The following is a 15,993-nucleotide window of genomic DNA, read 5'->3' as shown; positions in this document are numbered from 1 at the left end:
GACGAGCCGCCGTAGCGTTTTCCAAAAAGCCGTTTAATTGAAATTATCTCCTTTCCCCCCCCCCCTTCTCCCCGTCCGCGTGCAGCGGCCTCACTGCTCCGCTTTGTGTCTCCGGCAGCGATGCACCTCCTGGGGCTCAACTGGCAGCTGCAGCCCGCGGACGGACACACCTTCAGCAACGGGCTGCGGCCGGGCGCGGCGGGCGCGGAGGACGGAGCGGCGGCGCCACCTGCAGGCAGAGGTGAGCTGCGGGGCCTCGGCCTGCGGGCGGCCCTGGGCGCGCGCCCCGGCCGTGTAGCGCATGGCGAGCCCCGGCCCGTGCCGCTGTGGCGCGTTGCACGCCGCACGTTGCCGTTATTCCTTTGCTTGAGGGAAAACCGCGTGCCGTAGAGAATGAAGAGCGAGGGCAGCGAGGAGGAAATGTCTGGGACCAGAAACGCTTTCTTAGACTATGAAGGCATACGTTAAAAAAAGAGAAATTACATTATCGCAAAGAGGCTTTTAAACATTTAAATTGAATGCTTTCTTATGATGATGAGGTTCAGGTGTTTGCTACATAGCACTGCGGCTTTCCCTGGCTCCTACCAGCAGAGCAGCAGTAGGGCAGAACGTGGCCTCCCAGCTCCAGGTGCCACGGAGTGCTGGTCTGCAGCACAGCTTTGTTTAGAGCTGAGCATGGCTTTGTTCAGAACCCACAGCCCACGCCATGCCTGCTGCTCCCCGAAACAAGCCTTAAGCTAACAAGTGCTAATGCAGGACACGTGCATGGGACGGATGGACGAATCTCAGCCAAAGTGGTGTTGGGAGCAAAGCTGAGTTTGGTTCTTCGGCATGCCTGGCTTTTTTACAAGCTGCAGATTTGCTGCACCTCTGCTTCTTTACGTTTTCTGTGGAGGCACCAGCTTTGGCTTCCTCCTTTTGTTGGAATGCAACGTCCTTGTTGAGCCAAGACAACTGTAGGTTTTCAGACAGCAGCTTGTTGGCTTGGCTTCCATCTCCTACTGTAGGTCACGCAGTCGATGAACAGCACATCCCTAAGTACCTGGCAGAATGTTTGTGTTACTGCTGAACTCTTTCCAGATTGCACACAGGTGAGAGACCCTATGGTTTGAGGCAGGAACCTGAAGAGCCTAGGACCTCAATTATGGTCACTTAGCAGACAACTGCAGTGTTTAACACATTTCCAAATTCCCTCCCCTGCAGCTTTTTGTTGCCATCCCTGTGCAAATGTAGGGCAGCAGAATTGTTGAATTTGAATGTTCTCGTCTGCCTGGGGCACTGCAGTGCAAATTCTGGCAGTGCATCCCAACCCTACTCTAATTAGCATTGCACATTTCAAGAGACAGAGATGCCGGCTGTTGGGGATTGGTAGCCTCCTGTGGAGGAGACAGGAGGCAGCGCTGCTAGTTATGTCTTAAATTGCTGCAGTTGGGCTTCTTCAGAGTGTGTTGGAAAAGTTTTCTTCTGACATTTTGTAGAAGGTTCCTGAAATGTTGATGATTTTGTAGGAGGAAGGAGAAAATATTTAGGTAAGTAATCTTCCACAGAGGAGTAATGGGAATGACAGGCTTGGGTGAGCACAAGGAATATCTGAAACAGACATTCTTGTAGCAGGGAAGAGCGAAAAGTTTTTCTACCTCACCATTCATTCTATTATGTTCAAGTTAATATTGCTACCCCAGCAGTTTTTAGGAGAGCCTCTGACAGCTTTTAACACAACAACCATTTTCAGGACTCTGGCTGTGGAGAGTGACCTTTTTATAATTGACACAGCTCAGGATGAAGCCATTCTTTTCAAAACATGGCTCTCCCAAAGAAACCTTTAACCCCTAGTCTGAAAACAGCCACTTAAACACAAGCTGTGCCTACTCAGCAAGTAAGGCATTTTAAAGAAGAGCAATTCAGACAGGGAGAAAGAGGCAGATATTTCAATTTGATCTGCTTGTTCCTTATTAAGAGACTGAATTTAGGTAAGAAATAATAAAAATGCAATTTAAGGGAAACGTGAATTACATTATTACCACATTTTCTTATCAGAATGAAAACAAAATTCACTGTTAAGAAAACACAATCGCACATTTTTTGTAATTGCACACTACGTCTTGCTGATGCTGGGGTTGTCTGAAAGGAACAAGCAAATGAAACGGGAAGAAAAGTCCTCAGTGCTGCTGTAAAACTGCAGGGGAAGTCCACCATGCTCTGACTGCAGGAAAGCCAAGGATGACTTCCTTTGCCTTTAGGCTCTCATAGCTGTGCTGAACTCCAGGTTTAGATTAATCGACACATTAAGGAGATTTTACCTTCTTAACAAGCGGTAAGGCAGTAGTCCTTCATAGTGCATTAAAAAACAAAAGTTGGTGCTGCCTTGGAGTTGTGGAATTGCTACAGAAATGGGATAGATGTTATGAAAAAAAAAATCTGAGAGTGAAGCCTGTTGGTCTATTACTATTACAGAAGGATAATGTTAGAATTTTGGTGTAATCAATCTAGAAGTGGAAAAAAGGAAAAAAGAGAGTGTTTGGGAACAATCATTTCTTCACCAACAGGTGAACTAAGTGACCTTACAGTGCTTTCATGTGCCTGGATTCTGTTAGTCTGTGCTATGAATACATTCTAAACTTAAAATTACATAGCAGGCTGGACACATTTCCTGACAGTATGTGCAGTTTCCTTTCTAATTGACAGAATGTACTATAAAAGTCAACTTTAATCATTTCAGAGTGCACCTGAGATAAGTGTAATTCATGTGGAACTATCCAAAGTAGCTCCAGCTGCAATCCCGACTGCGGTATTTAGAGATTTTTTTCTGTTGATATATTGTCTTTGGTGTACTCACAAATTCATCAGATTTTATATTACTTTAAAAACAAAAATCAAGAATTTCTTCAATATTTTTTTACTTTTATGATTTGCTAAATTAAGGCTCCATAAAGCTGAAAAACAAAGTACAAGATCGACCCTAGAAATGAGCATTTTAAAAGATACCAAAGGCAATTATAGGCAAGGAAAGATCACTTTGGTTACTATATATGTGTTCACTAATTGGAAAAAGCAGATTTGAATGTATGTTCTGATAGTCAGATATTCCTGGGTTTGTGTTTCTTTGAACCAACCAGCTTCATCCAGGTTCATCTCAGTAAGTGAGGCAGTTTACTAAGTCCGCCAAGGCATGTGGATTTCAAAAATACAGTTATCACCAATGAAGAACACTTATTTCCAGTTATCATGTTCAGTACATACAGTGGCAACGACAAAATGAAGAAATGTAAGTCTTCTGTTAAATTTTACACTGTCTTCTGTCTGAACTTACTTGCTTGAGATGGATGCCTAAAACCTATCAGATGTAGGGAGACAAAAAATGGAATTCTACTCATTTAGCAGAAATTTGCTTTGCATTGGTATGGAAAACTGAAGTCTGCAGTCATTGTGAAGCTGTGTAGCTTGTCTTCATCTCTTTCCATATTATGTTGAGAAAGAGTTGAAAGGTTTGCATGCAGCAGTGTTTTTTCAATATTTAAAATATTTTGTTATCAGAGCAGCAGACGAGCAGCACTGAAGGAATTATAAATACTGTAGATTGAAAGAATCTTTACATATTGCTTGGGTTTCAGGTGAAACAGGTTGGTCCCTGACCTGAGTTCCAGGAACAATGACTCTGAAAATGCCCCAGTCATCAGAAAGTATCAGGACTGGGGGTCATGAGGAGGGACTTCATTGTCGTGTTTCAGAAAATTTAAAGTTTAAAAAACAAAAAACAAGAAACCAGACCTCAAAGCTCATTAACAGTGTAAACTGCATGCATCTTTTGGTTCCAACTGTTTCCTTTTGGACGCTTTGAACAGATGATCAAAATGTAATAACAATCAATGTATTTTAAATGTCACTTCTGTTATCTTCATTCAGTTTAATCAAGACATGCCGTCATTTTCCAGGTGGATTAATCTTACCAAATTTTATGTGGCTAATGTGAGTTAGATCTTAATTAACTTGTTAGTGAGCAGGAATAGTAATGTGGACCCTATGAAGGGTGGCAGATGTGGTCTTCTGAAAATACACCAGTCTCCAGGGCTGCCAAAGCATAAGCAAAGTGTATGACTAAGTTCAGCAGAGCAGAAGAGGAATTCTTTCTACTTGCTGTGATTGTGTTGACGATGATGGTATGAGTTGCTGTGTTCAGAGTTACTTGGTGAACTGTACTATACACCGTCAGAGATGACTATTGCAGTGATGCAGGAATCCGTGCTAATCTGTTCTTTGCTTAATGCTGGGAACTAACAGCCCTTCGTTTCATTTCAGTTATAATTTGCTTTTGATTCTGAAAACAACAAATCTTGTGAAGCTGTGCCCATGGGAATGTGAAAATGTGCCTATGTTTCTGGGTGTATCAGAGTGGCAGAGAGACGTTTCTTAATTCCACCCGCAGGGCCAGATTGCTTGGCTGCAGCTGAGGCAGAGCAGTGGTCTTAAGCAGATGGCTCCTTTGCAGAATTTCTTTCAGCACAATAGAAATATGCTATCCTGGCCAAAAATCCCGATGCTGACTTTGTTTCAGATGCTGTTTTGCTGGACTCCTGGAAGCTCATACAAATTCAGGAGCCTCCTTCCTCTTCACTAAATAGAGCTTGTTATTACCTCAGCATCTTCAGCGTAACCCAAGTTCAAGAAGTGTCATAGCAGCTTCTGCAGACAAACCCTCATTTCCTGGCTTCTTACATTATTGTAGTTCTAGGAATTTGTTTTGCATCAGCGGTCAATCTATTTTACCTGTTTTTCACTTGGGTCCTAGGAATTAGCAGTAGGTATTTTGAAGTGTAGGTTCACAGAGGAATTAATAAGTGAGATAGTAATGCATAATACTGATTGACTTATTTTTTTCAATTCTGAAATAATAAGAAATGCCTGGTCATATGAATAACAAACTTAGGTGGAGAAAAATGTCCATCATTAAAAACATTATTAATTATCATCATTTGTTTTTTGGAAGAAAATCGGCGGAATACATTTTTGAGTGCTTACATATATTTATTTTCTTTATTGAGTGATTACACAGTGATACCATACAGCTCATTGGAATTCTGAATCAACTGTAAAAATCTCTGGTGATACGAAAACAGAAAAATGAGTTAGATTTAAAGAAAAGGAAAGCTATCTCTGCAGCGAAGAAGTGGAGAGGTACCGGGAGAGAAGTGAAGGAGAAAGCTCTTTAACCATCGTGGTGATATTTATTCCTCGTAATTAATTCGAGATTATCCAGATTGTTCTGGTAGTTTGTTACGGATGTGTTGGGATGGTTATTTTGCCACATATTTTTCAAACATATTATCAAGATACATTTTTGCAGCCATCTCTGTTAGAAAGGCACACAATCAAAGGACTGAAGTAATTGCTATTTAAACGTGATATCTGTAGCAGGACACTGGCAGTAGCCAGATTCAATTTTTATTGTTTTAAATTCTGACTCTGATGTGGCGGAGCAGCCTGCGAACCCCAAGTTTTCTCGTCTCGGTGTAGGTGCAGTTCTGCTGCATCGCTGACACTGCTTGACGTAATTTAAATCAGAGGCTGAATGGGCACGTCGTATCAGCTGCCACCTTGAGGCTGACCTCCAGCTCAAAGATGAGGCCAACTGACAAGTGGGGGAGTTTGCCTCGCTGTTGTCATGTATCGCCTGTCTGATAGCTCCAAAGGCAAACATACTTGAGCGCTAAAACAGTCTTTTCAGATGTATATGCCAAAATAGTAATTCGACTGGGTAAATAACACAGCAGTTTAAATGAATAAGTGTTATTTAGTTGATAAATATATGTTTGACTGAGAGATTGAAATGACTCCCCTGGGTAAGGAGGAGAAGTACGCTTTTAAAACTCTCTTTTTGCAGATGTTTATAGAGAGGAAATCGCAGGGGAAAAAATCAAGTATCCATAGAGTCATGGAATAAACAAAACTAAACTCAAGAATAAACAAAACTAAACTCAAGAATAAACAAAACTAAAGACAGCCACCCTCAGCAGAGAGAATGATCTGGGGGTTTATTTGCTCACGGTAATACGAGTTCTTTGGTTTGGTCTTTCTTAGATTTGTCAGTCTGTCACATCTGTAACTTCACTTAACTGCAGTTTATGTTCTTTGAATGTGATCTGCAGTGGTCCATCAAAATGGAAAAGCTTCTAAAAATAGCTGGAGGGAGTGAATCAGGTGGAAAGATGCATGCTCTGCATTAGGAGGTGAAGACTGAAGGAAGCGATAAAAGAGGTTTACTTTAAGAGTCTCTAGAGACAAAGTTTTTAAGTGAAGCCGTTAGTGCAACAAAGCTCTTGTAAATGTAAAGCTAGGATGATGGTGTTCTGCTTCTTAAGTTTTAAAGAAGTAAACTGCAGTCAGTTGGCTAAGAGGTGGATCAGTGGCCATGTGTACTTGGCGTTTCATTCCTTTATTTATAATTTGTGGTGTAAGGGACATGATGCAGCCAATGTCGAGACCCTTCCTTTGCTATTTTTTATGTGACTGAATTACTGTTAAAAGGGAGAATTTGTAATAGATGATGATTAATATTTGTTTTACAAGTATTGATCTTATAGTGTCACGATGATGACCAGCTTGGTGACAAAGCAAGAAGTCCTGCCAAAATGCTTGTGTCCGTTTTGTGTTTTTTAACAATGGGAGAATAATTCAGCAGGAATTTATGAAAATATATTCAGTAATGCATAGTCACTAGAGCTCTGCTTGCTTCCTGGACTTAAACCTTCCCAACAAATTAATTGAAAATATTTTGACATGACTCCAAACATGTAAGTCTTACATCTTCAGCATTATAACCTAGAGCCATAAAAGCAGGAATTGTTGCATTAAAATCTTAAAATTAAAAATAAGGGTCTCTTCCAGCATGCCAGACAGAAGGCAGCAGCTAAATTTCCCATGCTCATGGCATGGGCTGGATGCAGAGCAGAGATATGCATTACTCCAAAAATGAAGACTTGAAACTAAGGAGTCATCCATCCATTCCATTCTTTGTTCTTTTTTTTTTTGAGGGGTTAAGTGTATCTTCATCACGTGTCTATCACTTGATAAATGCTCATGTAACTCACTTCTAAAATTCTCTACTGAGTTGAACTCCTCCAGCTGTCACAGTCCTTAGGAATTGCTAAGTGGAGTTTCTTGAAACACTGAAATATTCTGGAAGGAGTGGTTTGGACAAGTAGAAAGTAGGTCACCTATGTAGTAGAGCGAGAAAATAACATCTATGGGGAGGTGCTTCTGAAAATAATGCCAAACCAAACTGAATTGCAGTAGTTTTAGGAGCCTGGGTTATTCCTTGTTAGTTTGCTGGTCTTAACTGCCATTTTAAGCAATTTTTACACTAAAGCTTAATTATTTTCATGAGAAAAATAAATTGACATTTTACCATTTAAAGTAATTTTTTTTTGTAGGTTTGACATTCAATATATTATCACCTGTGAGGTGCACACCAAAGTAGTGTGAATGTAACTCTGGTCCTCTTGATGACTAGAATATTCTCTTCTAAGCTTGGTTGATGTATTATGTGGTTAGATCCTCCTGGAAAATAGCCTTTCTCTGTTAGAAATACAGAACAGAATTTGTAAATACAAAGGAGGCTTAGGCTAAATTCAGCCAAAAGTACTAAAACTCGAGCCTCTCTATTGAAGATCTGTCTTTTAATGGTAGGAAGTAAACTTATTTGCAAAGTAACTCAAGTGAATATACAAATGCTGCTCCGAAAGTATTGCCTTCTGCTTTATTATGTAGGCTGAAATTTGTTGACCAAAATGTGCAAATCAGATGCAGCATAAGGTCATTATAACCCCACGCCAATTTTAAAGTGTTCGAACAAGGATTCGTTTCTCTAAAATTTGCTCTGTGTCTTAAGCTGTAGTGCTGTGTTGGTAGCTGGCTCAGGACTTAGTAGCTCTGATTAGGTGTGCAATGTTTATGACATGAGGTAAATGTAACTATAAGCTACTTTTTTTTCTTTTTTTTTTTTTTTTTTCTACCTGCTTGGAACATTGGATTTGTGCTGCTGACACAAACCATATCTCTGACTGTACAGGACCACTGTTCCATTGAATGCTAGAGTTGGATCAATAAAGTATTGCTTCAAAAGAACCAAAACAACAAGCAGATTCCATTGCAGGGGCTGGAGGGGAGAGAATGGCTGTTAAGGTGAGGCAGAGTTGAGCTACAGATTCACACCTGCTCTCCATCTGGCTCAATAGACTACATCTTTCAAAGATTTGCACTGGAGTTGATGGACTGAAGTGACTTTGTTGCAGTCATGAAATCAACTGAATTGAAAATACAGAATTCAGATTATTCATTGATGAGTGAATAGATTCAGAATATTGGAAGAAGTGCTGGTGTATTGATCTTCTCACCTTTACTCCTTATGCAGCCTTTATCGTAACAGTAATGCTTATCGTCATGCTACCATAAATAGCTTTTTCTTTGAAGGCTTCTCTTCAACTGCAGGACTAACTAATTAGTCAGCAACTAATTCTCCCTTCTTTGCAGGCTGTCTTTGCATATCTTTCATTGCTTTAAGAGCTGTAATGATAAATATATGTCTGATTGATCCATTCGCATAGAAAATGAAAAAAGAAAATTTACCAAAAACTGAGTAACAGTTGGTGTTCAAATCATTCTTTTACCACTTGAAGACACTGCCAACATATCTGTTTCATTATGTACAAGTGTAAGTGCTGCTAACAGATCATTTGGAACCAGAAATGAAGCAAATGAGAGAGTGCAGCTCTCTCAATTAAGGATAGCCAGGGCACAAAAGCTGTTATGTACTTACCTGCTGGAATTATATGTTATTCTGTGCCATCCTGTTACGTTCACACAGTGCTGGAAAACATCTCAGCAGTAGCTTGCTACGTATTGAAAACGATGTTTCACCATGACAAAAACATGAAGTAAACAGCTGAGCTTTTAACAAATCCTGAGGTATTGGTACCATCCAGTATGCATCAACAGAGATATTAATGACACCTTTAGTCTTCTGTGATGGCAACAGAAATTTGTCTTTTTCTGGCCTTTTTAGTATCTGTTACAATAATTAAAATATGGACTTATCACCAGGTCAGTGAGGATATAGGGCATAAAATGAAATGTTGTATGCTGTAGCTTGAAAGCACTGCTAACTCTTCACCTATCACACTCTGTGTTTAAAGTGTGTAACCTCAGAACCATCCTGATCAGCTGCCAAGCAGAAGAGATTCACACCAAGTTTTAAAGGCTGTTTCAGGGGCTGGAAGCCAGAGCACTCAACCAGAAGGGCCTTGTATCTTGGCTTCAATAATGCATGCTGAAGAATCATCAAAAGATGGATTTTAGCTAACCCTGCAACTATCTGTGGGGAAGAGAGAGACCTATAGATAGCCTCACTGCTTCAGACAGAGAATTAAAAGGCAGTGAATTGAGCTATACTAACTTTCTTTGAAGAATAAGAAGACACATGTTATAGTATAGAAATTGTTCTCTAAATCCTCTTCTGTGCATTTCATTTCTTCTACCAATTCTATTGTCTGTGAATGGGGATTTATTGGACTGCTTTGCTATATAAAGCAATAGTAATAAAATTTGCAATCAGTTCATTAAGATTGAAATTACACCTTCAGTTCACCTTTCTGAAATTTGCTATGCTGGTTGCATAGAAGACAGCTGAAAAGTGCAAAAGGAGATTTCTGTGTGCTTAAATGAGTCTCTAAGCAGTCACAGAATTGAAGGCTCAGAGGAATTAGAAGATTGCAGATGCTCCACAGAAACAGGTTCAAAGCCTTCTTTCTTAGCATATATGGACCAAATTCTTCCTTTTTTTATTGAAACAGCAACAGATTGGATGAAATTAGGAAGGTCGCAATTTGATTTAAACAGCAGCATTGCTACAGATGTTGTTCTTGAATGTCACTGCTAAAAGTGCCTTTATTAAAAGCAGTTATCTCATTTGATTTATAGTTGATTTATATTTGTTTTTATTTTATAGGACCGTGGGTCACTAGGAATAGCAGCATAGATAGTGGAGAAACAGAAGTTGGCCGCAAGGTCACCCAAGAAGTGCCCCCTGGAGTTTTTTGGAGGTCTCAGATCCATATCAGCCAGCCACAGTTCCTGAAGTTCAACATATCCCTAGGGAAGGATGCTCTTTTTGGTGTTTATATAAGAAGAGGACTGCCACCATCACATGCACAGGTACTTTATCCATGTATTTCTTGGCTTCACGTGTGAAAATTCAGAAGTTGGGAGAATTTGTTAGGTTCACGTTTGAGCTTTTGGAGCTTAAGTTTAGGGATTCTGTGTGGTATTTTGGGGATGACTCTATTTTTGATATTTGCCCTGATATTAAGATTTCTAAGTTATTACACACCTTAACAGTATCTTGATGAATGAAATAACCAAGCATGATGTTCTTGCTAGTCAGGTTTTTAAAATTGCTTTCAGTTTGGCATGAAAGGTTTTAAATCTCTGAGGAAACTGTGGAATCAGTTGCAATAAACTATCCAGTTACACGCCCATCCAAAATGGTAAGTCAGGGTGGTCAGATTCACAATATCAAAACACTATATGCAGTTGGAATGCAGCACAGCTAGATCTGATAACATATCATTTTTGGCCTTTGTAGAAGTTTCAGATTTCACAGGATTTTGACAGTATTGCTGAGCACACAAAAGGCTTGGGCATCACTGCTACCCAACCATATTAGAGGACAGAACACAGTGGCCATGTCTGGCAAGCTTTAATTTTACTATTTTTCCATCAAAGGTGGTATTTAGGCTTAATATCTCAGAGATTGGGCAGGTCTTGCAGCTTGGAATCACAGTTCTTAATTTCTAACTGACTACAAGATGAAAACGCTGCGCCGCTGCTTTTTTTGCATTGACTCTGTAGTGCATAATTAAGGGTGTAGATAAAGATAGCCTTACAGTGTGACCAAATTTATGTACCTTCTTCCTCTAGGCTGTGCAGTGGTGTTTAGATTTCTTTTGCTGTAATAATAAAGTGACATACTTTATTTTGCAAAGAGGAAAAAATACATTTAAAGTCATTAATGTGAATAGAAAGATTCTCATTTATTTAGATTAGAACTGTAATGAGCAATAATATTTTGCAGTTGCACATACTGAAAGGAAAGAGCCTCCATTCTTTAGAGAACAAGGGAAGGAGAAATAGGAACCAGCTTTTGGAAAGGAACCTTTACTTCATGCATATCCTTGCTGCTGAAAATCAGTTCTTCATTAAAAAAAATCACCAGCTACACTTAAATGCTTGATTTAGTTTATGATTTCCAGAGATCAAATTGAGAACTTTGAGGAAAAGCCTTTTCAACATTCACAGGTGCCTTGTCCAGGTCTCCAAAGAACTGATAGTATGTTTTCATTTGGCAAAGCAGATTGCAGTTACATAAATGATTAAGCAAATGCAGAGAGATTTCAACATAACTGTATTGTCATACAAAGAAAGTGTTTTCATATTGCTTGCAAGGAAGTATCAGCCCTGAGAGAACAGCGTCCATGTGCATGCACAAAGTCATGATAGAAGGAGTATCTTCTTTCCACAGGTATGGAAAACTACACCTGTGTTAACTGAATTTGGGATCTGCTTATTATGGGACTAGTTTGCATTGGCTCTTGTTCCTTGGCTGAAGTCTGAATTGAAATCCAAAATTTTTAAGCTGATTTGGGTAGAATTGAGAGAAAAGGTTTGCATGGATTTATGACTTCTGCTTTTAAGAATAGGTGAGCAAGCAGCTTTATGATTATGCAAACTCCATTGACTTCTTGTATGCTGTTAAGAATTCTTCTATGAGTTACCAAATGTTTGTATGTATCTGATATCCAGATATGTCTGACTGGTAAGAAATGAAGACCAGCGGACCACAAATGAAGAAGGGCGAGTGGTTTGTTTTCCATACAGCCAAGAGCTTGTATATAACATCCTGAAGTTCTATGCGAAGATAGATAAATTGGGAAGATTTTTATATAATGCTGAATAATTTTCAGCCATTTTCAGACATCCATCCATCATAGAAGATGTCCACCGAGAATATGATCCAAGGCTGGGACCTCCCTCGAGGATGTTTTGGCACTTGTGTTTCAGTGCGTTGTCTCGGGCAAGATAATGTCTATGGATCATAAGCTGCACATGAGGCAATGACATAATTTATTGAGCATGTCTCATCAATGCAGAATTTTGGTGCTGTCTTTCCCATATCATTCCACCATGGAAAATCACCCAGGAATTTAAATAATGAAAACAAACAAAAGTATAAATCACAAAGTAAAACTAGCTTAGGGCAACCAAAGCTCCAAAATGACCATCAAGATTTTATGTAATTACAAGTTAATTATAATTGTCTAACTATCACATAGTGGAGGTATGCCTCTATCTCTTAGAAGAAAAGTAAGTGGTAGTACAAAATAAATATAGTTTTTACTTCAAGCCAAACATTAATTTCTATTGCACTGTGTTCAGCTATATTTGTTCCAGGTTTCATTATAATGTTCTTGTCTGAGAAGCTAGGATCAAGCAGAGTTCCATTCTTGCCTTCGCTAAACCTTTTGAGCACTGGATATGAATTTCATAACCTTTCTGATAAATTAAATAACGAGAAATACCAACTGTGTTTCCAACTTAGCCTGAATCCTCCTCAGAGAACCTCATTTCCAGTCTTTAGTTAGTGGAAGCAGTTCCAGCCTTCTTCCATAACTGCATAATGGAATCCTATATTGGTGCAAGTTCTTGGTGCTTTTCGGTGGGAATAATACAGCAGAAGATTGCTGTATCAAAATCCACCCAAACTGCTCCCGGAAAAAGAAAAGCAAGCTGTTACACACTGGAGTTGGTGAAAGGAAGACCTGTTCTACAGAAAGAAGCAGAATGGTTTTGTGTTAGTGAAAATAGTCTGAAGTTAACACCAGGCAATATTTTAGAATTGAAATTTGAAATCCTTGTTTCTGCAAGTTAGGGACATGAACTGTAAAGCAGAGAACAACTTGACTTGACAGTTCATCACTGATCAGTGCTGATATGTCAAGCCTAGCAAAATCCTTTGTGGGAGTAAGTCAATAATCAGCAAATTAGATACATGATTAACCTGAGACAACAAGATGCAGTTCCTGTCTGTGGGCCCTACTGAGATTTAACCTTCTCAGTAGAAGCGTTTAGCAGATATTCCAGATGCGTAGTTCAGTCAGTCAAACTGATGTAGCTGTAAACTTCTCTAGAAGCAGTTGTGTGCCATGCATGGGGAATGGAGCTCTAGAGGAGAGAAAATATTTTGAGTGGCAAGCAGACTAGAAAAAGAAACGCATTGCTTTCAAAGAAAATTCTTCCAATCTATATCGTACTGCATAGAATTAGAAAAATGTGCGGTGCAGGCTTGAAGGATCATAGAAGATAGTTGAATTAATAAAACTGATAATGTATGGAAAATGAACTGTAAATGTCAAACAATGCATGAAGTGATCCTGCAGAGATTACAGCAATTATGTTACTACACGTTGTTAAAATATTCCCAATGATGCATGAAATAAAGTAACCATATAGAAGCATCCCTGCCATGTCTGGTGAAGGCAGTGCATGGAGTTGTTTTGCCTCCATTTGCAGCAGCGTTTTCTATTTAATGAAAACCATTTTGATTTAGAACTGTCTTTAGTTGAAACAATGAGAATAGCTGAAGAGCTTCAGTGTTACCTTGCTTCCCAGCCACTACTGTAGCTGGAAGATGATCTGGTCACTTCAGAGCTCTGTGATGATGACTGTGCTGTTGTGAATGCTGTGCTGCACTGCACCCGTTGTATTGTGTCACAGTCAAGATGCACATTTAAATGCTGCAATAAGCTCCTTGGCTGTGGGCTCTGTGGGTCAGATGTTTCATGGGTGTATTTTAATGAATAATTAGCAACTGGATTTGATAAAGAACTAATTTTAAAGCACTTTGCAAACAAGTTTCCCTGACATTTGTTTTATTATTGGCTTTGTAGCTCTTACAGGGCTTTAGCATAAGATGAATGCTAGCCACAATGCCAGATATGCTTTTTTCTTCTTCTTTTTCATTTCTCTCTTCTTTTTTTTTTTCCCCATCTGAAGACACATCCATTATTAAGACAAGAGCTCTAATAGCTCTTTCTTTTCAGCTCCTATTTTCAAAGACTGTTAATGATTTTGTGGTAGTATGCAAGTGGTTTCAAATCTAAGAAAAGACTGTGTTCCAGGGCCTGAGAGCTGTTTGCTTCTTGATGCTTTTACAACTCGTTCTCTTCTGGCAGGCAGCTGTTCTCAACAGATCTTACGAACAGATGTGTGGCATTGTGCAGTGGATGGCATTGTGGATGACGCTGTGCAATGTAGTCACTATCATACATGCAGTGTTCCCAAACTGTTTTTCTGACTCCTCATGGTTACTGGGAAAAGGAAGACCTTATTAGCCCGTGAATAAAATGCATCAGAGGAAGATAGAAGCACTGAAGGAAGAAATTATAAAAACAAATTGCCCAGAAAGAACTTAGCGTGAGATTTAGGTTTGTAAATAAAAGTATGCAGTAGGGTTTTGGTATGCTGTGTAGTAAAATAAATGAGCAGTCATGGAAAGCATGAATTTGGAATTTGCTTGAAGAAGTAGCCTTCTTGATATAGAGCTTTAATCATAGTGACTACTCTCCCCTGCAAAACTGAACTGTGAGATGTCGTCATTTCTGATTTCTGGTGCATTTTGTTTCTGGCCTGATTTTAGTTGTTCTTAGTGTGACTTTCTGAATGAAGCCGCAAAATATAAAGGATCATTAAAAAAAAAAAGCCAGTGAAAATTAAAAACTGCTTCAGAGCTGGTTTTGATAGTTGACTAGATCCTAGTATGTGCAGTTTAGTTTTCCTCAGTAGTTGTTCTTGTTAGATTAAAAAATTACACAGTAGCTTCTTACTGATCATGAAAGTATTTTTGTTTCTCGATGTGTCTTCCAATCTGCACGTGTTTGCCAACAGGTGGCTTTAAAGCAAAAGTGATATTTTTGGAACAGTGGTAAATAATGGTAATTAATCATGCAAGTGGAGTAAATCAGAAAATCAACAGGGCAGCGAGAAACAAAATGATGATCCAGCCAACCATGGAAAGAAATCATATCTGGTTATGACCTTCTCAGTGATCATTTGGTCAGGGATTTCAGATTTTGGGGTGCACGTACCCAGTACTTCATTGTACATGCTGGGAAGCAGCAGCAAATGAATTATCTTCTTTCTTTTTCTCACAGTCCTGAGGAATCCAGAGAGGGATAAACATTTATTGTTATATTCTACATCAATTTGCAGTGGTGCTTCACAAGTCATAAAGTTATTGATGTTTAGTCATTACACTTTTGCCTGAGCATGAAATAGTTCTTCACGGTTTAATTAAAGAGTCTCTATAGTGTGTAGTTAAAATTACAGCCTTATGGGGAGCCATGCCAAGAGACCTGCTCTCTCTAGGTCACACCTGTCATTGTGAAAAGAGATTCTGCAGCTAAAACTACTTCAGGCAGTTTCAGGCTGAGTACTATTCCCCTTCGATCTTGCCAACTGCTGAGCCTTCTCTGCTATATGAGGTAGAATCAGCATCAAACAGAGGGGAGGCAGAGGAACCTGCCAGCATAAGCAGAGATGAACAGCGTGTTGCCAGTGAGAAATGTCAGCTTTTATTGCTACTTCCCTAGCTGACCCTTTGTGATTGTTCTGAGAAACAAGATTTCTTTTTCCCAAGATGTTGCCCAAGCAATAACATTTCCCAAAGAGGTGATGAGTCTGTCCTTAACCTCTGACTGGTAGACAGTAGGTTTTAGTAATATTTCCAAATGTCATTGATTTCAGAGATAGATAGCTGTGTGTTTGGCACCTCGGATGCTCTGAGAGTTTCTGACATGCCAGAATTCTCTAAATCTCTGGTGTGCATTGGCTTGAATGCATTAATTTACCTGATTTATCTTTTTCTGTGAAAATCCTGTGTGAAAT

General features: G+C 39.3%; 1 protein-coding gene across 9 annotated transcripts in view; it reads left to right on the top strand.

Moving 5' to 3' along the window:
* Positions 1-15,993, top strand: part of TENM2 (teneurin transmembrane protein 2) — a 1,471,143-nt gene that overhangs the window by 1,352,378 nt on the left and 102,772 nt on the right. For all 9 annotated transcript variants that reach the window (XM_085236695.1, XM_085236691.1, XM_085236690.1 and 6 more), the window contains 2 exons: positions 119-241; positions 10,001-10,206. In XM_085236695.1, the coding sequence (XP_085092821.1) occupies positions 119-241; positions 10,001-10,206 (329 nt within the window). The remainder of the gene's footprint in view (positions 1-118; positions 242-10,000; positions 10,207-15,993) is intronic.

The sequence above is a fragment of the Meleagris gallopavo genome, chromosome 15 (genome assembly GCF_905368555.1).
Source record: "Meleagris gallopavo chromosome 15, MGAL_WU_HG_1.1, whole genome shotgun sequence".
Lineage (NCBI taxonomy): Eukaryota > Metazoa > Chordata > Aves > Galliformes > Phasianidae > Meleagris > Meleagris gallopavo.
This window is presented reverse-complemented; position numbering and strand designations above follow the sequence as displayed.